At 51.2% G+C, this 26,261-nt stretch overlaps 2 protein-coding genes across 2 annotated transcripts in view; one reads left to right on the top strand and one right to left on the bottom strand.

Moving 5' to 3' along the window:
- The window catches only part of LOC125954976 (ecdysone-induced protein 74EF), a 221,973-nt gene that overhangs the window by 44,916 nt on the left and 150,796 nt on the right, over nt 1–26,261 (top strand). Inside the window, 3 exon segments of the mRNA XM_049685728.1 lie at nt 7,001–7,220; nt 7,633–7,806; nt 7,881–8,478. Of these exon segments, the coding sequence (XP_049541685.1) occupies nt 7,095–7,220; nt 7,633–7,806; nt 7,881–8,478 (898 nt within the window). The 5' untranslated portion in view covers nt 7,001–7,094.
- Nucleotides 4,558–5,679, bottom strand: LOC125955076 (U7 snRNA-associated Sm-like protein LSm11). Its single transcript, XM_049685928.1, has 3 exons — nt 5,549–5,679; nt 5,126–5,445; nt 4,558–5,063 (listed from the first exon to the last, which is right to left on the bottom strand). Exons 2-3 carry the CDS (start codon nt 5,424–5,426, stop codon nt 4,567–4,569), a joined length of 798 nt encoding a protein of 265 aa, XP_049541885.1. The 5' UTR covers nt 5,427–5,445; nt 5,549–5,679; the 3' UTR covers nt 4,558–4,566.

Genomic DNA, 26,261 nt, shown 5'->3' with positions numbered 1-26,261 from the left:
TTTGTTTTTGCTGTCAAAAAACCACGTTGTCCTCCATTGTCGTCGCGCATGCGGATAGTAGCTACCTATCAACACAGGTAATGGTAATCGTTCTTCGATTCGACGTCGCATGGCGGTGCGCCTGTCGATCGAGAGCATGCTGGCAAGGTCGTCATCATTGGCGCTGCGATGCGATTGACACACACATACACACACACACACGCTTCCTCACTCACCATCCACCAGCTCTACGGATGAGAGGTTATCGTTTGGTCTGACGAAAGATCTGATCGTCTATCGATCAGTGACAGCGCAGCGACTGCCACCAAACCAATCCTGACGTCATCAACGAGGTAGTAGTGGCGATAGTCGTAGTGTCAGTAGTAGTAGCGATACTGGCAGCAGCAGCCCCACCACCACCACTACTACCCAAATTCTACTGTCATTCGCCAAAAACTCGGCGTCACTCTCTAGTAGTAGCAGCTCGACAAGATCGAGAGTGCGTGTGTCGTGTGTGGAGAAGGAGAAGAAGGAGGAGAAGGAGAGAAGGTTGGCCGGTAGTAATATGGCCCACCCGTGGTGGGGGTTGGCACGCTCCGTTCGTCGTCATGATCAAGGTTTCTCCCTTGATGTTGACCGTGAGGCCCGGCACCACCGTCCGTGTCCGTGCACAGTGTGGTCGTTGTTCGGTCCGTTGTTGATCTGTGGTGGTGGTGCTGGTAGTCGATCGGTCTAGCACTCGCGCCACTCGCGGTTGCATATATACAGCAGCAACAGCAGCAACAACAGGGTGAACGGGTCGGAACGTCGTCGTCGACGTCGACGTCGTCGTTGATGCGGTGCGTGAGTTGAATGGCGGGGAAGAGCACCTCACCCACCCACCAGTCAGTCCGCCCCTTCCTCCCGTGCACTCTGGCCCAAGCTTTCCGGTGATGGTCATGGGGTTGAGCTTTGAGCGGCTGTGGTGGTCGCCGCCATCGTAGCAGCAACAGCAGCAGCAGCATCATCGGTGGGCCCCACGGTTGACCTTAACGAAAGTTTCGTTTTATGGCAGGGTAGGAGAGGTGGGTGATCGCGGTGCTCGGCACGGCACGGCACCGGGGGGGGGTTGATCTTGAAATTTTAAGTTGCTCACCGCCATTCCGTTTGACGGTCAAACTAGTCTCTCCCCTCCTTGCCTTCGTTTGCTGATCGTACCCCTCATCAACGCTGTTTCTAGGAGGAGCAGAATGAGGAGAAGGAGGAGGAGGAGAAGGAGGGATCGCACGACCACGACGACGACGACGATGACGATGACGACGACGATGAGGTGTGGACCGCGGTGTGGTGCTGCGTCGTATTCGTACCATTTTTGGAGTTTTGCAGTTCTCTGCGGGTCTCGAAGCGAGTGTGCGGAGTGGCGAGATAGTGGAACAACAAACGGCCAAGGTCTCCCTCCCAGAGGGGGTTGGGGGGTGATCGAAGAATCAGGAAATGGATTCACCGTCGAAACCAACTGACCGTGAGCACGAGCGGCGGCCACAAAAGGAAGACAACATAACCGCGCTGGTGGTGGTGGTGGGGTGGCCCGGAGGCGGGGAGGGGGCCCAAATCACAACCGCTACATCGGCTGCACAACACGCCACATTAGGAACACCAAAATTATGTTCATTGTTTTGGCTCTCGGGGACGATCAAAAGAACGACGCTCGTGGAACTGCGTCTCGTGCGGTGATTTTCTGCGTTCTTCTCGACTAGAGCTTCTGGCTCGAGATGATCTAGAGATCGATCACCAACACCAAGCAGGAGAATGCATTGATGCCAACTGCTAGAAGAAAAAACAAACAAAAACAACGAACAAGATTGAAATGATCCTCGTAAACACCCCGGAAACCGATTTCGTCTTGCGATCAGCATCAACAACAACAACAACAGCAACAACAGGTTTACGCCAAGCGGTCCGCAAAACCATTACTGGCCTTCGCAATCGATACCTGCTAGTGCTGGGCTAGACGTCATCGAAGGTAGTGAGACAGATTTGTGGTCCACTCCACGGGAGCCACTCCTGGAGGGTTCTCCGCACGATGCGCTGACCGGTGACCAGACCCGACTTTGGCCGGGCCAGACCTGGGCCTGCCCTGACAAACGACCTGTCACCAGTGGACGGGGTCAGCGCATGTCCACCGCTTGCTACTCGCTACGAGACGATGGCATGACGGCCTGAACATCGTGCCAATTTGCATAAATAACGACCCGCGATCGTGAGTCCCTCTCGATCGGATCGGATCGCGCGCCGCTGTGTGTGTGGGAAATGATACATAAATCACCCTCGAGGGAGGGAGGGGGGGGGGTAACCATCGCCATCGTCCGGTGAGGGTCGATGGGTCGATTAGAATACTAATCGATCGCATTACGAACGAAAATTGTAATTGTAACCGTCAAAGCGTAACATTGTCGCGCGGGGTTGTCATCGCATATTGTCTATCCGGTTGTTGGTTCGTTCTAACGGCATCTTGTCGTCGTCGTCGTCGTCGTCGTCGTCGTCGTCGTCGTCGTCGAACGCCAGTGGTCTATGGGTAGTTGGAGTGCTTCCGGAGGAGGGGACCAGGCGTCATCGCGTGATCGCGTACAGAAGCCCTGAGGAGGCTGGCTGGAATGTTGATTATTCCGACGCGCCAGGATTACAGCAGCAGCAGCAGCAAAAAACAAACCCCTCGCAGAGATTGATTGCGCGGTAGATAGCCATGAATGTGCTATTACGATGTCGCATGCGCATGTAATTATTTAATTTATTTCAATTTAACACCCGTGTTGGCCAGAATGGCCCCCCCGGGGGAGTACTCAATGCCCGCCGACGACGGTCGACGGTCTTAGAGTGAAAGTGGTGGAGTGTTGTGCCAGGTTCCAGCATGCAGCTGATTGATCGTCGATTGTGATTTATGTGGAGCTATGGAATAATAATAATAAACAAAATATGACGCCATTTTGCGTTTTTGTCTCAAAATTAGTAACAGTTCGTATAACTGCGCGAAGCGAACGCGATTACCAGACCTACAGCGCTGAGTGGTTTCGCGCCTACGGTCCAGTGTCAATGCCCTTTTCCATGTAGTGGCAGCACTTTCCATGCTGCTGCTGCTGCTGCTGCTGCACTCCAAGTGCACTTTGGTGCAATGGTCGCCTCCCCCTTCGGCCAGCACCCTTTCTAATGCGCCTTCCCTGAGTCCCTTCCTCCCGCGTCCCGCGATGCGAATCTCGAGAGCGTAAGGGGTCGTTGAGATGCTGGCTGACTGGCTGGCTGGCTGGCATGTTTCCTCTGCTTCGCTTATCTCTCTTCTCTTCATTTCTCGTCGTTGAGCAGCAGCGTCTTGTGAAGCAATCATCATCTCCATGTCCATCGTGTCGTGATCGTCGTTGCTGCACTCCCTTCTCCCCTACCCCAAGCCGCTTCCTTTCCACCTAATGATGCGCTGGGGACAGTTTGTTGCACTCACGTGTTGCTGATGAAGAAGATCGTGATCAAAACAAAACCAGCGAAAGCGAAGGAAAAATGACCTTTTCCCTTCCTCTCGCCGGCTGATGGGAGCTCACCTCTCTCTCGCTTTCCTCCCTCTCCACCATTATTACATGTTCACGCAATGTGGAGTGGAGGATTCGCACCACCTGCAGCAGTGTTCCCGTACGCATCATCGCATGGAGAAGATCACCGTGGCCGGCGGCGAATGGTGGGGGGGAGTGCATAGGTCTAACGGTAAACGCACGATGGAGGGTGGTGGCATGTTTTACAAACTGCACTTGGGAACTCGCAACCGCCCGGAACACTGCATGCCAACCGTTTCTTGTTAACAGTTAATATGAGAGAGAGAGAGAGATAGAGAGCACAGAAGGGGCTTAAGCCATTTGTGGCCGTTTGAAATCAAAAGTAGTCAACTCCCGGCGTTCACACACACACGCACACACAGACGGTCCGGTTCCGGTTTGTGCGTCAATTGTTCGGTCTCGGCCATTCCCCCATTTCGCTCGTTTGTCTTTAATTGTTCCTTGGAGCTACGGCAAATGGCAGCAAGATCGATTGGCGGTTGGCGGTCGGCGCTTGGCGCTTGGCGAGCGCAATGGCCTGCTAGAAATGGCCACACGGACAGAAGACAAGGGAATGGTAGGGGGTGGCCAGCATAAGAAGCTCAGCAGCATCGCCTTCCTGCCACAACCAACCGTACGTACAAGATCTCGTACACGATGTAATCATACATTCCACCAGAGCCACTCGCTACCGGGGTGGCCAATGCACCCCAGTGGACCACACCAGACTAGACCAGTGCAACTCTGGCGCGCGCGTAGGAAGGAGCCACTCCGGTGGCTTGTAAAAAGTGAAATGATTTCAACTTTCTCCTCCGTCTTCATCTATCGGTCCGTTTGGCCTTTTATCTATTCGCTCTCGGTTTGCGGGAGAGGCGGCGGCAGCGGCCGGGAGAGAGGCTGCAGATTACAAGCAAGACGCGAGGGCATTACACTCTCGCGCTGGCCGTGTGGTCGAGCCGGATATTTCGGACTTGACCGGATATGCCGGCATGGAATGATTGGTCTTGGATTGGTCTTTGCTTGGTAGAAGATTCTATTTATTAACGAGAAACATGGCAGGACAAGGAGCAGGTTCGACCGTTGGATCGGTTGTCTTGGGTTCGGCCGTGACCAGGACAACCTGTTCGCCCAGAACTAACATTTTGTGCACCGTTCGGGTGCAGATCACATATTTTTTGTCGGCACTACGCGTCTTCACGGTAGGTAAGGTGATACCTAGTTGGCGCAATCGCTCGCTGCAGTCCTCCGCCGGTGTGCCCAACTGTGGTCCTGGTATCTCTGAGTAGCGGTACTTTCGACGCCTCCAGGATTCGTGCACGTCACTGATCGCCAGATTCCAGTGTCGATCGAACATCTCGATCACGCCGGACACGTGCCCTCGGATGCCGCGCTGTTTGCGAACGTAGATGCGCACACGTGTCCTCGTGTCCATCCACCGTTTCACCGCAGCGAGCGGTCCGACGGCGATCTTGTCCAGGCGATTGAGCAGGTTCTTCTGGTAGCGCAGTGGCCGTTCCACTTTGATGAGTCCTTTCGGGGGGAAATAAAATAATGTTAGCTTTAAGCGGAATTCCGTTTCGATTTGTTCTTACCTTGCGAGGGGAGAAAGCGTCTCTGGGGGATCTCGTGCGCGGCCGGCAGCTTCTTCTTCGTGGCGTTCGCTGACCGGATCTGTTTGAGACGATCCTCGTCGAACGGCTCTTCAAATCCGCCCAGCGTCGTCTGTTTTGCTTCGAGAGTTTGCACGTTATCGTGAAGCCGGGCATGGGTGGTTGGAATTTTGGTCCGCTCCGAGTAGAGTGCCCTCAACGGGTTAAACCGCGGGCCACACGCGTCCAGTTCTGAGGAGCTGTCCGTGCCCGAGTGTTCGTTCTCGCTCCCCGACGACATCATAAGCGCCCTGAGTTTTTTCCTGCGCAAGAAAATTCCAAGATTTAAAAAAATGTTTCCCGTTTTCCAGCGATTTCTGAACCCGGAACGGGTTATATTGCGGTTTGTAGGTCGGGAAGGCTTACTTTTTCCACGGGAACAACGGCGGGAGTTGCAAATGATGTTAATCATTTATCCTTATCACCTTATCATCTTTATCTTCATTACGGAATTCACAAAACTTACGAAATTCTTCAAAACAGTTCAAAATTTCCCGCAAAATCTAAACAACCTCAACCTAACCTTAAAACCAAAACAAAGATACAGTGCCAAGCAGCACATTTTTCGGATATAATTGTTATTTTCCATGAAAAGTTTCTATTTTTTTTGGATAAAATACTCATATTTCATCGACCATCACTGTAGAGATGTCAAATAGTTTATACCGTACGGTTTAGGGAGTTCAGATTTTTTTTTTCTTTTCTCGCTCTTTCTTTTGTGCGAGAGCGAGAAAAAAACACTATTAAGCGACACTAGCGTCCTCTACAAGCGCAACGCCCGAAGCTCCGCGATTTTTTTATTTGAGTTGGCCGTTTTTGCGTGGTTTTTGTCGGTTTTCCGGTTTTTTGGGGGCCAGTGGAAAAAGTGATCGGTTTTTGATTAAAAAAACGATTAAATAAATTAATAAATATCCAAACAGCTCATGCAGTTACTTAGAGAAGCGCTTTTAGGCACCCATAACCTGCATTGCCCCTGTAGCACCTGTTTCCGTTTCCATCACCTCCATCTCACATTTTCGGCGTTTTTCGGGTTAATTAACCATCCCCCTTTCCACTACTGAGGGTTTTGAAACTCAAACAAGTTGCTAAAATGCCCTCTTACCTGCTTCAATTAAATCAACATAAAAACTACTAATCAATTACGTTAAACCAACTTTTCCCTCCTTCAGAAGGAATTCCATGATCGAGATCCTTATTTCCAAGACTGGAGTGATCTCACCCTCCATCGCGCTCATAATTCAATTACCACTTTCGCTGGACAGCTTAACCGTTCACCGTTTCGCTCGAAAGGGCAACGCAGTGATGCAATTACGGGCTATGCGCAGCCTAAAGGGTTGCTACCGTTTCTCGCTCCCGTCGCAAACGGGCTACACTATTATTAGATTACAACAGGCCAGCCAACTATCGGTTTCTCCCGCTCATTGGCCTCGAGTACGCTCGCGTACAAGGATAGCGAGACACCACGGCATCGATGCCGTTAACCGGTTGAAAGTGAAAGCTGCATCGCGGTTTTTCTTCTTCTTTCGCAACGGGACCCGAGACAAACGAGAGAAGAATGCGACTAATTGAATTGTTCCTACCTCCGTCACCTCCGTCGTCTTCTACAAGACCCTTTGCGAGCTACGGCCTAGCCTTGAATCTTATTAACAAGCGGCGACCGTTCGTGCTTGACCGTGATGATGTTCTTGTTAATTAGATTCTTTGCGTTAAAATGGTTGCGCAACGTCTCTGACAAGCGTAATGCCATGTCGAGACACGCCGGACAGTTAGCCCACTCCAATTCTAACGCCACTGTTTACCATTCTCCTTTCGTTTCAGAACCCATTCCCACCACCACACAGAACACGCTGCCTTCGCGCTCCAGCGCATCATTGATCCGCGGTGTCTCCATCGCGGAGATCGATCATAGAAAATGCTCCTAGCGCACGGTAGCGACAGTTTACCACCTTTTACCTGTTCATCGCCACCAACAACTACATCGTCGTGGTTCGCGGGCAACGATACGATGCCATGGCCGCCCTGGTCGCAACAGCAACAGGTAATCGATCGACTCGGACTGATCGAGCACGTGGAACAGTTTAGCCGTTATTTTCGAGTTTTCGCCTGAAAGTATGCAAAGCTCTGACGTGTAGTTTTGTGCGTCGTGCGCTAGAGGACGCTGAGAGTAGTGCTAGATAAATTCGAGCAGAGTTGTACGCAAGTTTCGAGCACTTTAGTTCGGAAACCGGATAACGGAAAAGTGTGCGGAAAAATTGATGGGGCTGTGGAAAATTATTTTCCCATTTTTACTCGAAGGCTAAACTTTTTTTTTTTAAAGTATCCTGTGAAATTTTCACATAAATCAAAGTAGCACTTGAAAAGATAATTTAAGAACCTTCAGAAAAACATCTTTCCTCTAACTCCTCGACCAAAGTTAACCGGTTAATCATGATTTGCCTTTTTTTTTTTAGGAGAACAACCAAACGGAAAGCCAGACGGCCGAACTGGCGAACGGAGGCTGTGATTTGAATACGCTGGACGAGCAGCTGGACAATGATTCGGACGAGCTGTTGCGCCAGTTAACGGAGAACACGTTCGAGCTGGAACAGTTTTTCCAGGACTTTCCGGCGACCGAAATCAAAGTTGTAAGTCCATCGCGCAGCCGGTTAGATCCAGCTTTCAGTGTTAATAATCGAATTTCACTTCCATCTCGTTGCAGGAGGAGAACAACAATGATCTGCAGCTGGATGAGGAAGCGAGCGGACAGATCTTCCTGCAGAACTGCAGCCAGTTCCTGTCGTCGGCGGCGGCCGCTGCCCAGCTGAGCGCTCTCTCGGTCAGCGACGGTAACGACCTAGACGCCGGCGGGTTGGGGAGGCTGTGTGGTTCCTCCAACGATCAGCTGGTCGGTTCCGTCGGTGTCGGTCTGACCACGCAACAGCTCCAAGAGCAACTGCTCCTCGCCCAGGCCCAGGGGCTACTGCAACAGAATCGCTTCAACAACTCTCTGCTCGCCGAAAAGCTGCTACAGAACCACCATCACCATCAGCAACAGCAGCAGCAACAGCAACAGCAACAGCAGCAGCAACAGCAGCATCAGCACCTGCTACATCAACACAATCATCAGCAGAACATCGTTACCAGCCTCGATGCACTCGGTGGTCTACCGTCCAGCAATCATCACAACAGCAACAACAACAATGGCAACGGCAATGCCAACAGCAACATTAGCAGCAGTAGCGGTGATAGCAGCAGTGGCACCAGCAGCAGCAGTAACGGAGGCAGAGCCGGAAAACCTCCCGACATCGTCATAAAAGGTACGTTGTTTCCTTGAATGCTGCTTGGGTGCGCCAGCGGTGCGAACGCCTTTGCTGACGCACATGTCCTGGTGAAGTCGTCAAGGCGGAAGCGCAAACCGTTGCCGCGATGGTGCGCGACGCAGCGATTCGATTTGCTCACATGGCATTGGCCGTGGCATTGGAGTGCATTGAATTGGCCGTTGTTTTTAAAACCGTCACCGTCAAGTCTAGCAAGGCAAGATCAGCAGAATCAGCACAATCCGCATCGTTTTTTTGTCGATCCGCTGTCGAACCGCTTACCGGTGCGTTCAACGGTAGTGCGGATACCAATCCACAAAAATGAACAACAGGAACAACAGGAAGCGCGCACACTATTGCGTTGTGTCCGTTGTGCGATCGTCATCGACGGGTCCTCAAATTACAGGCATTGAATCTATGCTGTGTTTCACCTGTGGGCATACCGAACATCCCGTTGCTGGCTGGCAACTTGCAATGTCAATCCCGGTTGTTCAGCTTAGTCGGTTGTTTATCGGTTGATTGAGGTGCATCCAACGTGCATCGAACAGAACGATATGTGGCACTGCACGTGTCCGGGTATGTTGGTTTGCAGCGTGTACTACCGTTCTCATGCCGGGTCGCCTGTCGAACACTGACTGGAACATGAGGCGCACACCGTGAGGTCCAGAGAAATTAGACACCTGGCTAGGAATGGCCCGTCGTCCGTTGTCCGTTGTCCGTTTGAGCACCGAATCGGTAAATAGGCATTAGATATCCGAGAAGTGGACAATCGGTCAATGCACCTCAGCGATCAATGCGGAATGCAACCGCGGTTTTGTTTGTTTTCCAGAATTCGAGCATGCTCGTATGCTCGCAGCGTGTCCCGTAATGGTGTATGGTGTGTCCGTTGGAAATGGCCTCATCGATTCGTCTCGCTCGAGATCGAAACTCATGGGAATTGGTCCAATTAAGGCAATCAGAGCGCGAGCGTGCGCTTCCCGCACCCCAAAAACAAACAAAAAAATGGCCAATCGGATCTTACGCAAACGGAGTGCTTGGCCTAAGGCTCGTGCATGTGCGGATCTTATGCAACGACGCTCCGGGGCCCATGTTTGTGGTGGCCCCTTTTACTGAGATGCTGAACGGAAGTGACACCGAACCGAACCGGGGACCGGCGATTGTAGCGTTTTTGGGCAAAAATGCAATGTGTGTCACGCAGCCATCGAGACAACCACGGATTGGCCATCGATCGAGCGATCGATCGAGCGTTATGGCAGGAAGAGGCACAGCAGAGCCCACCGAAAACAGCAGCTCACCGATTTCCGGTTGTGTCATGTTGAGACGCATGTTTCGGTTGTTTTCGTTATTCGTTGTTCGTATGCTGCTGCATCCGATCACGATCGATCATTGTAGCAGCAACTCCACTGTTTTACACCAAACACCGCTGTGTCAACGAGGAAGATCTTGACAAATTAAATGAAAACACAGTACGAAATGACGGGTATCCCGGGTCACGATCGTTTTGTTTGCTTTGCCATTTTTCAGTCTCTTTTTACGCCATGCTGGCATACTGTCTGTTCCTTTACGAGCGATGACATGGTGATGCTGCACAAACACAAACATACGCTCGCTTCCTGGCGGGGTATCAGCTTCTTGAGCGACCCCTTCCTGGCACACACATGGTGCACGATGGCCTCAAGATGCCATTAACAGCTCGAAGCAGTATGCCTCGGGGTTTAGATGCGCTGCGCTGCGAGAAATGATTGCATCATTCCGATTGAAAGGGCTGGTGGAGAAGCATTGAAGTCCACTCGTCACACTATTATCCGAGTGCGAGTAAGTTCGCGGTGGATCGGCACCTTAGAATCGCACCCCGATGGCCAACGGCAAAAGTGTTTCCCTTTCGCGAGCCATAAACGATCTCAGTGGCTTCTGCTTTCGTTCATCTTGTGAGCATTCCTGGGCTGGCTGGCTGGCAGGCAGGACAGGCAGTCGCTTCTTCGATCGGGCACAATGATCCGGGGTCAACTGTTGTTCGGCTACGGTCGGCGGTGGGCTTGGGCTAACGGTCACCGTCGTGACAGGGAGGGCGGACGGTTGCAAATACGAAAGATGATGGTTGGTGAAGGTGTTGAAACTTGGCCGGCGCTCAGCACAGGATCTTAGTGACCGACTTACGGGGTCCCGTTGATTGCGTGACACACACACACACACACATCAGCATGTAGGCGAAGATCAATCAATTCATCCATTGTGAGGCTAGTGGTTGCAGATGATTTCAAACTAAGAATCAATACACAAAGGGAATCTATTGATTGAAATACAATGGAGATTGGAGTCTAGTTGAGCTAAGCATTAAGTCATTTGCATATAAAACAAACATTACATAAGAAGATTTAATATATAAAGGATGCCTACTAGTCATCAGGCACTGATTAAATTCCGACTTCTGCAAGCTGCAACTTCGGTTGTTGCCCGGCCAATATAATAAACGCATAGAATTCATAACAAGAATGTCAATTTGGGGATCTTACATCAAATGCCTGGCTGAGGTATGTGTAAAAACTCGAGTTATAAAAGTCGGGAATCAAATATTTCTGTGAACTTTTAAACCGATTAGATGCACTTTCAGCACCTTCGTCAGAAAATGTTATATACACAGCTTAAAAAATAGCGCAATAGAGGGTGAAAGGAACATCAGCAAAGGAAAAAAGCAACAAATTCTTATGCTTCTTTTACTATTTTTTTTGAAAAAAAAAACAAGGGCAAGGATAGGATCAAGACTTTCATTTCAAATTAATATATGAAAATCAATATGTTTGCGAATGAGTGTTTCAAAAAAATTATATCTAATATGCTTGTTTTCTGACTTGGGTGAAGTAACCTCTTGATGATGTTACCGCAACGAAGATTTTAATTGTAGAGAGTAAAAACAAACCCGTTCTTTGCGTTGCGGAAAACATAATGGACTGTGTTAAACACATTCTTCACATTGTTTGTTTAGCGACTAGCCTAAATAGAGAAAACTGCTCTTAAGGCCAGTTAGTTTAAACGCTGGAACCACTTGGAAGGGATGCTTCGTTGTTCGTGACGGCATAGAAAAATGTTTCACATTCGTTTAGAATTTAATATTGTAATCCAGCCGCCCGTAAATCGGAACCGCAAGCTGACCGAGCATAAACAGCACGCACCGAGCAAACGCACATTTCCATCAATCAACCGGCTTAAAAGAGGTCACATGGCACCATCACACGGCGTTCGAAAAAGGCCAAAAACCTGATTCACGTTGACCTACAATTATGTCACTTGGAAGAAGGAAGTGTTCGCAACACGCACGACGCACGACGCACGACGGAAACCAGATGACGATCCCCGTTGCCGGTTGCCTTCCTCACTCCCTCCCTCTCTCTGTCGGATTCGCTGAGAAGCGCTTTTGGGCCAAACAAAAAGTGGACACGGTTTCGGAAGTGCCAACGAGCCACGACGAGGTGCGTGTGCGCTCTGTGACTGTGTGTCACCAGCACTACTACGTAGCAGGTCACCAGTGGCGGGCCTACTGGGTCACGGTTAACCAGCGGTGAGCGGACATTCGATTCGCCGTTCGCCCCATAACCACCACAACGCCAACTGTCCTGATCGATTCAAAGTGATCGTGCGTGAAGGTGACTTTCTTCTTCTTCTACGCTGGCACGCCAACACGCCCATGGAAGGATGGAGTCATTTCCGACTAATTAATTGAGACCCCCCTCTCGCAGTGCCTAATCGAGTCTCGATCGAGGGTTTACGATTAAGAACCGGTAATCAACTGCTCGTGATCGCTCGTTGGACGAGATAATCGATATTTCGCTTCGAATCATGATAGGGCACCGCACCTCACGCCCCTGATGCAGTTGCGTTATGTTGCGTAGCCCAGGACCTCCTGCTACAAACGCTACAATCTACTACCACTACCACTACGAGAGACCGGTTTGCCGGACCTCTAATTGTGTTCTAAGTGTTCTTCATCAACACCACTTAGGTGGAGTAGCAGAACCTTGGGCTGCAGCACCAACCGGTGGATGCCATTTGACTTGTTCAAACATGGCCGAATGTGGCCAACTCCCGCCTCTACCTCCCGTTGGCGTGGCCCCAACCGTGCGAAATCGAATCCCATTTCGCGAGATTCAAGTTTGGAAGGAATGCCTTTGACGGGGGGGTGGGCCAAGAATGTGCAAACAAACCTCGCAACCGGGCGCTCCTCGGGGCGCCCAACCTACACGCACTGACGCAATGACAGCACCAAACGGGACGGGACTCAGCGGGCGCTCTTGTCGAATGTCGAGAAGGGTTACGTGTCACGTGCTGGCATCTTATACAGGCAGCAGCAGCAGCAGCGGCGATCGTCGTGCTGAGGTGCGTTCTAAATACCACACCAATGGTGTCCAGCCATCCAGTCTCAGCTGGCTTGCGACCGGACCTCGGGAGGAGCGGACGAACCGACGACACGATTCTAACTTCGGTCCGGCAAAGGTCACGTGTCCTGTTACCGCTGCCGCCCAGACCAACGGCAACGGTCTATGTCGGCTGACGTCTGACGACGACGCCGCCGTGTCCTACTTTGTATGGATCGTGCGAGACACACCAGACCGGACACACCGAGATCGTGTCGCGGCAGCTAGTGCTCGGAAGGTGAGGCTGCCGAAGGGTGGACGCTGTTAATTGGACTCTTGTTTCGTTTAATCCAGCGACTGTCCATTCTGTGGGGCTTAGTGTACCGGAGGATACCGTTTAGTGTACCGGAGTGCACCACAATACCAGGTGGATTGGTACTTGAATTGGGAATGGAGGATTGACGTGGAGCAGCAACTCTAGACTTGAACCAATACATTTTGGATTTGGATTTTAGTCTTGCAGAAAAACGGTTCCAGAAGTTCCATTGACAAGTGATACTTCAACAACAACTTCAAAAGCTCATTTAGGTCCATTATCGAATGCCTCGGATTCCAAGTTATTGTAATTAAATCTGATACTCTTTCTTATTATTCTTTCCTCGTTGTAAAAGGTGCGTCAGTTAGGTCTGAAATGACACCAACCGACGCAATTGCGCCAAATTGTCAAATTCCTAATCATATTCCGGCTTCCGTCTACATGTCGCAGTCCCTAGACTTCAATCTACTTATTCTGTTCGTTCACAAAAAAAAGCTGAAGAAAAAGCTGTAAAAAAAACGGATCTAAAACGGAATGGAGTTTGGGTTTGAGGCACAAGACAAAGACCAACCCCCGCCCCCCGGTGTTGGTCCGGAAGGTCTCGCACCCTGACGACCCGGGCTGAAGGTTGGGCTGCGGAGATGACTGGCCAAAGATAGTGAAAGTCTCGTTCCAGAACGACCAGGGACCAGGGAGCGTGGTTGTGTGTGTGCGAGAGGACGCGGTTTGGAAGGGAAATTGAAAATTGTCATGCGATCATTGTGTCTGGCCCGTTTCCTCCGACCGCCGCCGCCGCCGCCACCATCGTTGCTGTCCGGGGTGTCCGGATCTCCGGTGTCGCTGCACCGGAAAGCACTTTCGGTCTCGAACCACCCAGTCAGCCCGTCTGATAGTAGTGCTCCTGTGTTTCTTCCGAGCAAAACACACATACACACACACAAAAAACAGCGCACAAAATGGGACAGCGTCTGGCTCATCTGCTTCTGCTGTTGCTGCTGCATCGCGCTTCGCATGCAAAACCTACCTTCTGCCCAGGACAACGACATAGTAGGACACTCGTAGAGGGGGGACCATTACCGGGGCTGGTGGCGCTCTCAACCCCTGGGAAAAGCGTGGAAAATCCTTACAAACGCAAAAGGGAAAATGGTGTTGGCGCCGCCGCCGCCGCCGCTCGAAAAGGCAGCGCACGTAATGCACGCTGCCTGGTCCCGCGCTATATATGATGTTATGCAAATGATTCTCCGGGAATATAATCCCAGGACCCTTTGGAAGAACCGGGACCGGGGTACCGGGGCTGCGCTATCAAGTAGTGCGATTCCAATGATGCACCCTGCAGCGGGGAAAATCGAACTCGAGAACGGGGAAATCGAGCCGGGAATGCGAATGTGCGCCAAAAGCTCCCCCCAGAAACCAGTCTCGGGGTCTTTCTGGAGGCCACGACGCCGGAAAGGAAGGCGGACGGACGGACGGAAGGTGGCGTGGCATGGTGGCCCTGGCGTGGCCGCCGTGTGCCGTGGCGAAAGTAGAGTAATGACGAGAAGCAGACGAAAGCAATAAAATTTATGATCTAGCTCGCTGGTTTGCTCGCTCGCTCGCTACCTCCTCGAGTACTCGCGTTTGAGCCCCGGGAATGCCACTTCGTGCCAGAACACACAACACCAAACCGGTGACGTGGCGCGCCTTCCGAGGCGAAGGCGAAACTGGAACACTTGGCTTGGCTTGGCTGCCGTTGCTGTTGCTGGAGGAAGAATCGACGAAGGGAAGTGGAACTGGCGAGCTTTGGCGTCCAAAAGCAAACCTCCTTTCCCAAGCGGGGGTCGGGGGACACCGTTGAGCGCTGCACTTGCACAGAAGAATGCAGAAAGGACGCTGGTGCGCGGTGTGTGTCTATGGAAACCGAAATTGATTAGAGAGAGAAAGAGTAAGAGAGAAAGGGGAGGAACGTCCCATCGGTTGTCTGTCGCTGTCGGTGAGTTGGATGACATCGTCGGTTTTCCTTTTTGTTTTTTTGGTACCCAAAATGTCGTCTAAAGGACCTTTTCCCGGGATGCCAAAAGGATGGCCCTGCCACGGACGGTCCTGGACTGCCAGGAGTGCCCGCCGCCATCATCATCATCATCATCGCCATCATCGTTATCAATGGGGAGGGTTTTTGGTTCCATTCTGGGCTCCGATTGCAGGCTCGAGCTAGATAGTGTGTGTGTGTGTGTGTGTGTGTGTGTGATGGCGCGGACGAGCTTGCGCCAGACACATCGTCAGCTCTCGGTGTCGAGCCAGACAGCCAATGCCACTCCCGGGGTCCCGGGAACCGCAGTCATAAAAATGGACGTCGGAAAGACGAAAATAAAATGCCAAACGGAAGCCCGCACCCCCCTCTCCCCCTTTTTCTCAGGACATCTTGCATGATCGTCTCGTGGTGCATCTCGTTGCGGGGCTACTTAGTCCGCCCGGGGGGAACGGAAGAAGAGAAAGAGGACAGTTCGATGTCGTTCTAGCAATTTAACAACCATTTGCCTCCCGCCGGCGCGGGCTCCGAGCTCGGAGGCACTTGGCATTTTACGACAATCCGTGGCGCTAGATGGTGTGGCGTGGCGTGGTGTGGCCACCGACAGACCAGACCAGCAGACGAACTCGTTCCTGCGCCTTGCATGCGTATGCGTATCGCCCAAAAATGCGTCGTGCGACATCCGGTGAATTGATTCAGGCAACTCCAGGACAACTGCTTCTGCAGCAAACATGCAGACAACGAGAGCACTGCTCTGGTTCTGGAGTCTCCGTTTGGCCTGAGGCGCATACGATGGTCGATGTTTTATTGCTTCAAATTTTTATGACCTTTCACTCGTGCTTCTGCGTTTTGTGTGGGTTTGTGGTTTGGAATCCCGAAAAAAAAAACACAAGGATGTCCATCGGTTTTCGGTGGAAAGTGGAAAAATCTGTTTTCCTGGCCATCCACCCAAAAACATACTAAGGAAATCGACGGAATGAACGATGGTTTCTGGTGCGCTTGTCAGAGCACTTGACAAAGGGACAGGTTGATGTTATGTTGTGGACGTTTTAGAGAGCATGCATTCGGAGAAATTGGAGCCAGATCCGCCATGTTTGCTCACTGGATATTTGTAAGCATGTCAGCTACAAGAAATGAGGAATGTTATCGAGTCTAAAACTGGTACAGTTGGGATAAAATTTTCTGCTCCAATTAGTTGATTGAGATGTCTATTAGAATCGATCCGACAACCGATTCAAGCAGACCGAGAACTACCTACTTCTCATCTAACAGAGCAGCGCTGCAGAGAAACTACTAAATACATCAAATTTGCTCCATAACCGCCTCGAAAAGCTTAAACAATCAACAGACTCCCACGGGTGCCCCGGATCATCTTCGCTCATCAATTGATTTCCTGCAAAGTACACGCTCGCACCAATTGCAACCAGAAATGGTTTCCCAATCTTATTGTCCAATTCCGCCCAGAAGTTCACTCTGGAGAGACCACCTCCCGCAGTCCTTCGTTATTAAGTTATGAAACCGATGCTGAGTCGTAAATCGCCACCGCTGTTCTTCATCGAAACTCCGAACTTGAATCGGTCATCACCGCGTTCTGTGAGAGGACATCCAACGACGACGACGATGACGTCCATAATGGCATCCATCAGTTCCGATCAGGTTCCTTCGGTAGAAGTGTCTTACAAGCACTTAATGAAACACACACTCCGGTCACCGAGTTGTCCTGTGTGTGTGTCCTTCGACGACGGCGTCCTTTCCGTGGTTCCGGGAGGCGAAGGATGCTAACATTTTACGAGCCAGAGCCAGAGTCTCGTCACCTTAGACGTACATAGACGGTCCTGGTCGTGGACACGTACCCGGAGTGGACTGCTGTAAGTAGCGCATGGAATCGAATTTTGATCATCTTCTCCTCGTTATCCTCCTCTTCCTCCTTCTGCTCGGATCCATCGATTGTTGTGTCCGTGGTTCCTCATCGTCTCGACGCCATCGTCAGCGTAATTCCGAGCAAGCGCTTCTCTGGCGCTTCCGGCGCACCGACCCTCGGAACACCCGACCCTTCGATGTCCGCGGATGGGATCGGATTGATTTATCGTGAGTTTCGCCCACCCACCGCGTCGAGTCCAACAATATGAACATAAAGCAAACAATCTGAGCGCGTTTCGCACACACACACACACACACACAGACACACAGCGCCATCATCATCATCATCAGCAACTACATCATCCTCATCCATCAGTCAATGGATTGTCTAGCGAGACGAGCAGCAGCATCATGTCTGGCACTCTTTTTCGTGTTTTTTTTTCACGGAGATTTTCCTCGTTTTCCCGGCACTCGGTGCTCGGTACCGTGGCATTGGGAAGCGTAGCGTAGTGGCCAAGACGATGGCGAAATCATCTGGCTTCACAGCTTCATTGACGATTGGTTTCCGATGGCGCTGGAGTGGGTGGTGGTCCAGGAAATTTATTAACTTTTGTATCAGTATCGCTACGGCATCAAATTGGCCAATTCGTTATTTGGCAGTTGTGTCCATCAAGCACGTACCGACCGACACCGACACACACGCGGATTTGATTCAATTGCGCGAACCATCCAGTGGTGTGTACTTTGTGATCCCGACCCGACAACCGGTTATTCCCGGTTCGCTACAAAAGCTCCGAGAAGCCCTCCGAGAATCCCATTTCGGTTCCCGGTTTTCCAAGAAGTTTCCAAGCAGAGGAGACTACCCGGGACTACGCGCGAGGCGAGCGCCATCCAATTAGCAAAAACACTAAAAAGCCAACGATGGTTGGTGGGGAGCGGAATTTGATTAACTTTCCGCAACGCCTTCCTTCGCTTCGCTCTCCCCCTTCCCTTTCGGTGGCTAACCGCTACCAGGATAACACTTTTGTGGTTGGAAAACTCCAATTTCCACACAGACTGCCGAGGGTCGGCGAGCGGTCATAAAAACAGCCACGTGAAAATGGCGTGTCCTGGCGAAAAGTTGAATCCTTCCTCGGTGGCCCACAGGACAGTGTGCGGTTGCAGTTGCAGGGAGGATCCTCTGGTTCCCCCGGTTGCACTACTCAAGGATGGATGGGAAAACATTTACTTTCGACCGAAGGCACCACCCTAGAGAGAGCAAAAGAGAGCGAAAGAGAGAGAAGGAGTGAAAGTGTTGAACGGCGCCGAAGGGGTCCTGGCCGGGCCGGGTGCGGAGTGAGGTATGAAAGTGAATTATGCTTCTGGCGCGTCTCGCCGCCAGCCAGAAGCAACCGAAAGGAAAAGTTTCGGTTCGCGTAGAGGCTGTTGGCCTCATTCTTGGCGCTGGCGCATGATGGTGATGGTTGTGATGGTTCCACGTACCCTCCGTGTACGGCGGAGTCTCGGGACCTCGGCATACAAGAGTAATGACGTCTACGTTACTCAATGCTGGGTGTAGCACACGGCAATTCTGGTGCACTACTCCAGAAAGGACTAGCAGCACATAGAATATGCTGGCTTCGAAAGGAGGTAGGTGGAAATCACCATTTTGGGGGAAACACTCCAAAACTCGCACACTTCCACAATATGCATCCGCGCAATTGTCACCGCGAGTGTCTCTTTGTGACCTTTCTGTCACGAACGCATCTCTCACTCTCTCTCTCTCTTTCTTTTTTATACCCCGGGAAGCCACTTGTTACGTGGGTTAAGCAGCAGACGAGCAGAGGCAACCGAAGAGCACTACGTAACGATATCTTCAAGCACTTCGTTCGATGTCTTCGGGACTCCATGTTCCGTTGTGTGATGCCCGTTTGCCAGGAGCCGAAGGCGGTCGTTGTAAGCACCGGCATAAATCAAGCGAACGAAACAAATGCAACGATCCCGAGGGAACGATATACAGCTTCGGCCGGCGACCGTACGCGTCGTCGTTATGTCGGGATCATCGGGATGTTCGTTGGTTTGGTTGGTTCTTTCTCTGACGCTCTGGTCTGGCCGGATGCTGCCTGCATGTTGCCCGCAGGGCGGGGTTCCAGAAGCTGTTGTTTGTTTTCCCCGTCCTCCTTGTCGTGCTCTGTCGAGCAGTACTAATCCTTTTCTCCACCATCCATCCATGTGTGTGTTTGTTTGGCATTTGGAAGATTGAAGATGATCCCCGGGATATCAGAGAATATTGTATTGAGATGTAGCAAAGGATGTCGAATGTGAAGAGTATTTTTGACTTTCCAACAACCTGACATCCATGAGAGGCTCTTCTTCTTCTACTGTTCCATGTCCTGTCCTAGGGTCCAACCACTTGAACCACGATGGATTGGTTGTGGCAAACGCACCAGCATCCCTTTCGACGACTTCCTGGAGTGTATCGTGAACGCAACTCCGTGCCCTGATACCAGGTCGGTCACGCCATGTTCGACCGGGATTGAGGTTCGGAACGAAACGGAACGCACCGTAATGGCCTCCGGTGGTAATCGATGTTCGATACGCGTACAAGCGCCAGTGACAAGTGCTGCCGTTGCTGCTGGACCGCGAAAGGTCTTTTCCCTTTCACCCAAATGCACGGGACGCCCATCCCGAGCAGAAAGGAGGGTGCGCGGGTTCAAAAGGCCGGTGCATATCGGGCGCGCACCGCCCATAAATGGTTCGTCACGACTGCCATGCCATGCGGTGCACCTTCTCTCTCCTCTGGTGCTGCTGTCATCGCGCTTATGTTGCGTCCCGGGAGCCAGCGTCCCAGACGAGAAGAGCCCTTTGCGCACGGGATGGTGGTGCATGTGTGTAGTGTGACCGTGGTCTGAGCCCTGGTCTGGGCCGGGGCACCTGCGCGATCGTGAACACACGATACGAGGGCGAACCCTGATTTTGCTCGACGACGACGACGACGACGTTGAGACTCCTCGCTCGCCGGACTCGCTTTCTGTCATAAATGGGTAAAAATGACATTTAAATTAAGCCCACCGATCGACCGACCGACCGACCAAACCGACCATTCCGGGTGCACAGATCAGGTCCGGTGTGGTGTGGGCGCCACTCGGCGGAGCATAGGCCGACATAGGTCTAACGCGTCCGCCCGCGCGCACCTCGCTCTCGGTTTGCGGGCTGCTGCGGTTTAGCTACATTGACAAATTCATTGCGATTACGCGAATTGCTTAGACCCCCGGACGGGGTGCCAGTGGTTCGTGAGACTTTGTCTATCGCCTTTAACGCCCTCCCACTCGGCCCGGCCCGGTCTGGCTTGGGGTGCACTTGCCCGCAGGCCTCTGCAGGTCGCTCTCGCGTTTTGATGGAAGCGTGAATGGATTGATTTTTCAAAAGTCGTGAAATGTAACATGATAGCCTTAATGAAGCATTTAATTAGTCTACTTAATATAATATGATCGCTGGATTGGACCGCACCGGTCCGTTCGTCCGTCCGTGTCTGAGTGGTGCTGCAGCCGATCGAGTAGTATGATCGAATGGCCGGGACCGGGCGATGAAGTCGAAATAGTCCGTGAGATTTATGCTTGTTTTGCTCGCCTGGTCAATATATTTTTTGGATAAATGGTTGGGTTGGGAGAGCAAAAAGGGAATACTGTTTGTTCGGGAGCTTCTTGATCAGTCTCATCCGTTAGCTTAAATGAGTTGAAATGAGCGCAGAACAGAATCAATCGCAAATCGTTGTTTGATCATACCTCTCGATTTGATTGTTTTCGTCCGATGAGTTAAGGAATTGCAATGTGCGAATAGAAGAATTAAAGATTTAAAAACAGGCACCATATAGTCCATGTTTTAGCGGTGCAGCTGGGAAAAGGACGTGAAAGTGGTGAAAATAATGCATGTCTATCCAAATGTGCTACCCAAATGATCCAGAAATCCAGCAATGCAAGGAAGGATAATTTTTCTTGGTCTTTGGATAGGAATGTATTTTTTTCCCTTGATACTTAACGAACTATTTACGAATCTACATCTAATGAGAATCTGTTTAAGCATAGAATTCGATTAAAAAAGGCGAATTAGGTTTGATGGTCTAAAAAAAAGGAATTAAATGATTGTTTAGTTTGAGAAACATCTTTCGCTAGAGATTATCGTGATCTCAAACAGCAAACAAGGATGTGAGTTTCGATCTTCGAAACCAGAAGAAGGATCAAAGGAAGAAGTTACGAGCTAAAGAAGTATCCTTGAAAATCCCATAAACAAGAAGAAAATGTTTTATGCTGATTTATTTGGCCACAAATGGTTGCTCTCACGTTGCTAGAGTGAAAGCATTTGTAGTATGCTGCAATCACATTAGCTATGCTACGGTTGTGATGTCATCATAGTTACCATGCTGGGTATTCAATTCAATCATAGTAACGTTGATACAAATTAGCTAAAGTTCAGTTTGTATGTTCAGTGTCTCGAGTAAAGAAGTGAATTTTCGGAGTCATTCCGGAGTGTTAATTGTGTCCTGCAAGTACCGAAAGAGTGCTAGTTGTGTCGAATTCGATCCTTGTCCCGCTCAATACCGAGCTGTTGCGTGCAAAAACCGCGACGCATGAAGCGCCACTATCTAGGTTAGTACTCTAGCAGCAAACGTTCGAGTGTTCGCCGTGCGTTCGCCGTTCGTCTCTTGAAGAGCCGCTCGCGCGCACCACCTTGGCCGCTGGGGCTCTGGGGCGAATTGCGAAACACCGCAACTTCCTGCCGAGTGTCCCCGCGATAAACCAACTCTTCCGCTGCAGCCCCAGGCGCGTTGCGACCAGCGACGCAGCAGCAGCAGCGGGAGAGTGCGTTAACGGTGAGTGCGCGTGTGTGCGCCCGCGACAACTTCCCGCACGCATTTTCATCTTTAACTAACACACATGATCGAGCGAACGAACGATCGATCGAGCAAGCGAGCCACACCAACCCGGGGTACGCACTCGCATGCCGGCGGCATCGGCGACGCGTATGTGACTTACTCGGTCAAGGATGCAACGTTTTAAGGGGAAGGGGAGGATGGTGCGTGCATCGCCATCGTGATCTGTGCGAATCGTGTGTACCTTTTCGGTTTTGCGATGCGAATCGAACGATGCATCCTAGCGCAGAACAAGATCCACGCTTCCTCTTCCTAGCCTCTCGCTAAAAGACGCCGTTCCGTTTCGCGCAACAGTAGGCCAGCGCTCAATGAAAGTGAAACACATGCTTCGCACGTGATCGCCATCGCCACAAGCAGCTGCTTGGCTGGTACCGAGAATCGAGGGCAAACATACCTTCACCGCTACGCCGGAATGCATAATGCATACAGCACACAGTGCAGTGCAGCTCAGCGCAGCTCAGCTCAGTGCAATGCAGCAGCAGCAGCAGCAACAGCTCTGCCAACCCGAAACGCATGTCACGCAATGTGCGCACTTTGTTGACTGCACTTTCGGCCTGCACGTTCCGAATTCCGTGCCCGCCGATTTTGCATTCTTGCGCTATCATGTTCTCTGCTCTGCGATGCCAATCCATTCGGATTTATCGATTGATTTATGATCTCGCTTGTGATGGCGACCAATATCAGGTCGACTACATCATTGTGTTGCCAATATTGGAGAGAAGATGCGTCCTGGGTACATGTAGGCTGTTTGACTTTGTATACCAGAATATCATCACGTCCAGTGTATTAAAATGGTTGCGCTGTTTGCAGTCCTAATCGTTTTCTGATCACTTTCAGTTGTTTTTAGACCCATATTTGAACTCCAAACGAGCGAGAGGGAACGGATATTACGCCATGTCGTGCTGCGATCCCGTTGCAAACGGAATCCGATGAACTGTGCAGCTCGTTCGAGCTGCTGGTTGATTAGGAACAACTCTCTACAGCAACAACACGACCGCCGACTTCACACCAAATGAGGAACAAGCCTTGGGTGCGTGTTTCACGATCGCGCCACGGAACACGGCAATCGGGTTGCTGTTTTTTTTTCTCTCTTTCTGGTGCACCAAAGTGACCAAAGTTGGTTCGATTGCTTGCCGATGTACACGATCAGCGGCGAGCCGCCGGTCGCTCAAGACGAAGAAGCTCACTCCGGGCAGCAGCAGAAGAAGAAGAAGGAAGGAAGGAATCAGTCCTTGAGACCCGACTCGGTTCGTGGTTTGTGTTTGTCTCCCACCGAAAAAAGAGAGAAAAAAACGGTAGTTTCGTTGTCGCTCTCGCGCTCCTCCGCGCGTGTTTTCGTTCGTTTTGGGCTGTTTTTGAGCACGTCATGCGAATATGTGGTAGCGGAGGGATGGGGTGGAAAGAAAGCGGTGGGGGGTAGGCAAACTGACCGGCCTCCGGTCGGCACTGGACAGCCTCGGAAGTTTGCCGACCCCATATGGGCCCCCAGCGCGTCAGCGTAACGGCACCACCGGCACCGAACGTGTAGCGGAGTCGGTCAAGTCAAGGAGCGCATCGAGTGAGTGTGTGATGTAAAGAGCCCTGACCACCATCACCACCACCAGCAACGTGGAACGTGGAACGTGGACGAGCATTTTGCAGCACCTCGCAGCTCGCATCAACTGGTCTGGCGGCGCTGGCATGCCGGCTGAAGGTAAAAGTTCAAAGCACCGGCGGCCGGAGACCTTCCAGTCGAACCCGCGACAGCGCGCTAGATGTGTGCGCTACATGATCGACGGTGAGGAACCCTCCTTCCCCCAGCCCCCACCCCTACCCACCATTCGATTCCATTTTTGGGGATGGAAGTTGTTCTCGTGCTCGTGGCCACCCGCTTCTGGCTGGATGAATTGTTCGGAGCCAGCGATGGACGCTGCGCAGGTTCACATTTTTGGCGGAGTTGGAGTCTTTAGAGTCGCTTCACCCCCCGGCAGGGGCAACTTCGGGGATGATGAAACCCCCGCGAGGAGGGACTTTACTTTGTTGCGGTCTCTCTTCTGCCTTTATGCTCATGCAAAGCCATTGTGACGGGGTTGTTAGTGGTGTGTCCACGACCAACGTCCGAGACTAAAGCTGTTGCGCCGTCAGCTGAAAGGCGTCTAATCCCTTTGGAATGCTCTCGAAGGTGCGCCTCGTCGTCGTCGTTGTCGTCGTCGCAGTCAGTGCGAACGTTCACTTCTTCGAGACTGGCCTCAATTGTTCAGTTCTCCACCTATTACCGCCGCTGCTTGCGGCCGCTTGCTTCGAGCCTGTTGTCACGTGAGAAAAGCGGATTGCGAACCTGACGATCCTGGCGATCGGACGCTCACATCGGCCAAATGGTGCTGCTTAGTGGCGTTTGCTGCTGCTGCCTAAATGTCAATACATCATCATCTGCGTCCAATGCGTGACGTCAGGGGACGACGGTGCATTAGAATGGCTCGATGAGAGGGACACTCAACCTCTTAGGACTTCTTAAGCCCTTCTATCATAGCGCTGGGATTGTAGTCATATGCACGAACCCTTAACATACGTTTTCTGGCTTCAATTCTATGTTTTCCAGGGGATTCTGGTACGTCTGTTAATACGTCTAGGCTGTTGTTAGTTCTTTTAAGTTCGCTGATAACTATTGGTGTCCATTATTAAGAGCTATTTAAGGAAAAAATGCAATTTTAAGGACTGGGCCATCGTCGGTCTTTCTCAATTGATCGTATTAGAGAGAAAAACATCTCGATATCAATCCCTTTTTGGGGAAATATTTTATCGAATCTTCCTAACCCGTCCTAAAGGATAAGGAAAAGTCCTTCTCTCTTCTACATACCACCTCCCGCAAGAGAAGCGCATTCCAGCTACCGTACCAACACCTATGGAACGACCTCCAGCGCAACATCAATCCACTGCATCTAAAATGCATTAAACGGCGCGCGCGCTCGCGCCAAAAGCTAAACACCCAATTAGCACCCTCCGGAGGCCCTCGCACATACTCGCGCACTTCCAGAGTAGGTCAACACACGCAGCCAGGCAGCCAGCCACCGTACGCAACGCACGCCCCGTGGTGCCTATCCGCATATACCTCCTCCGGTTGTGGCTGTGCCTCGACCGTTTCGCAAGATCTTTTTTAAAAAACATTCGCTTTCGCAGAAGCATTACGCCCGCAGCATCAGCCACCGCCGAGCCACCAAGCATCATCATCATCATCACCATCTCCCCCTCTTTTCTCCCACCATTCCCGCATTCTAAGCCGCTTGATCGCCACCCCCTCCTCGCGTCATTGTTGCATTGACTGTGATGTGATCGCGAGTTCAAACCGCGGCGCGACGGGTTCATTGCCGCGCACATCTCGTGTCTGCCGGGGCGCACTAATGTAGGTTAGCGATCGGTGCTGCGAGGTGACGGTGCGAACGGATGGACGGACGGACGGACGCACGAACGGATGGATGCAACCCACGGATGTTGTTGGACGCCGCGCCGCGAACTGCCCGGCGACGGACGACCATCACGATCTTCCGTCATCATCAATGGTCGGGTGACAGGATGGTGGTGGTGGTGGTGAGAGCCACACACACGCAACACAGCGCCAAAACTGCCGAAAGGTCGTCGGATTGCCAAAAAAGCAACGCGACACGCCGCAGAGGCACGCCGGAGGCAATGCACCGGATGACCGGTTCGCAGCTTACCGTGGGCTGCGAGCCACCACCACCACCACCACCACCATCACCACCATTACCACCGCGATGCGAGACGTGCCGATTGCGCAATACCGCCGGCGGAGATCACCGCTACCACCGTGGCGTTTCCTCGTCTTTCTTAACGGGAAGAGGGCTAAGGTTAATTTGGGCTCATTTTTGAATATTTTTCCTTAGCCTCCTTTATTTCGATTGTAAATGCCATTAAAGATTACAACTTTTGAAGAACATTTGGACGTGATTTCGGGAAAATTTGTTAAAAACTACGTGTATGGTATCAAATTTGTTAAGACGTGTCTGCAAAAAATGCGCTTTTTACGATGCTCATCATAGTTTTCTGTTGTATTATTTGAAATGTACAAATCAATATGTGTTTTGTTCGATTATAAGTGTGTGACCCGTTGAGGTGTTGTTGAATTTCCAATATTACAATTTTTCATTGGTTTTGGATGTTGAAAAAGCAAAAACAACAAATTTTACACAATTTTCCAAACCAAAGCATCCACAATTTTTTATGAACATTCAACGGGGCTGGTAAATAGTGTAGTGATAAAGGGGGTTCAATATTTCAAATCGATCAGTTCAGTAGTTTTCATGCTACGATGGGCATCGACTTTGGAAACATAGATTTTGGGAAAACTGC

The sequence above is a fragment of the Anopheles darlingi genome, chromosome 3 (genome assembly GCF_943734745.1).
Source record: "Anopheles darlingi chromosome 3, idAnoDarlMG_H_01, whole genome shotgun sequence".
NCBI lineage: Eukaryota > Metazoa > Arthropoda > Insecta > Diptera > Culicidae > Anopheles > Anopheles darlingi.
This window is presented reverse-complemented; position numbering and strand designations above follow the sequence as displayed.

Bases quoted from the DNA above. Each gene is read 5' to 3' on its own strand.
- LOC125955076 (XM_049685928.1), bottom strand. From the start codon at position 5,426: ATGATGTCGTCGGGGAGCGAGAACGAACACTCGGGCACGGACAGCTCC. The intron at 5,064-5,125 runs GTAAGAACAAAT...TCCCCCCGAAAG, and splicing joins ACGCTTTCTCCCCTCGCAAG to GACTCATCAAAGTGGAACGG.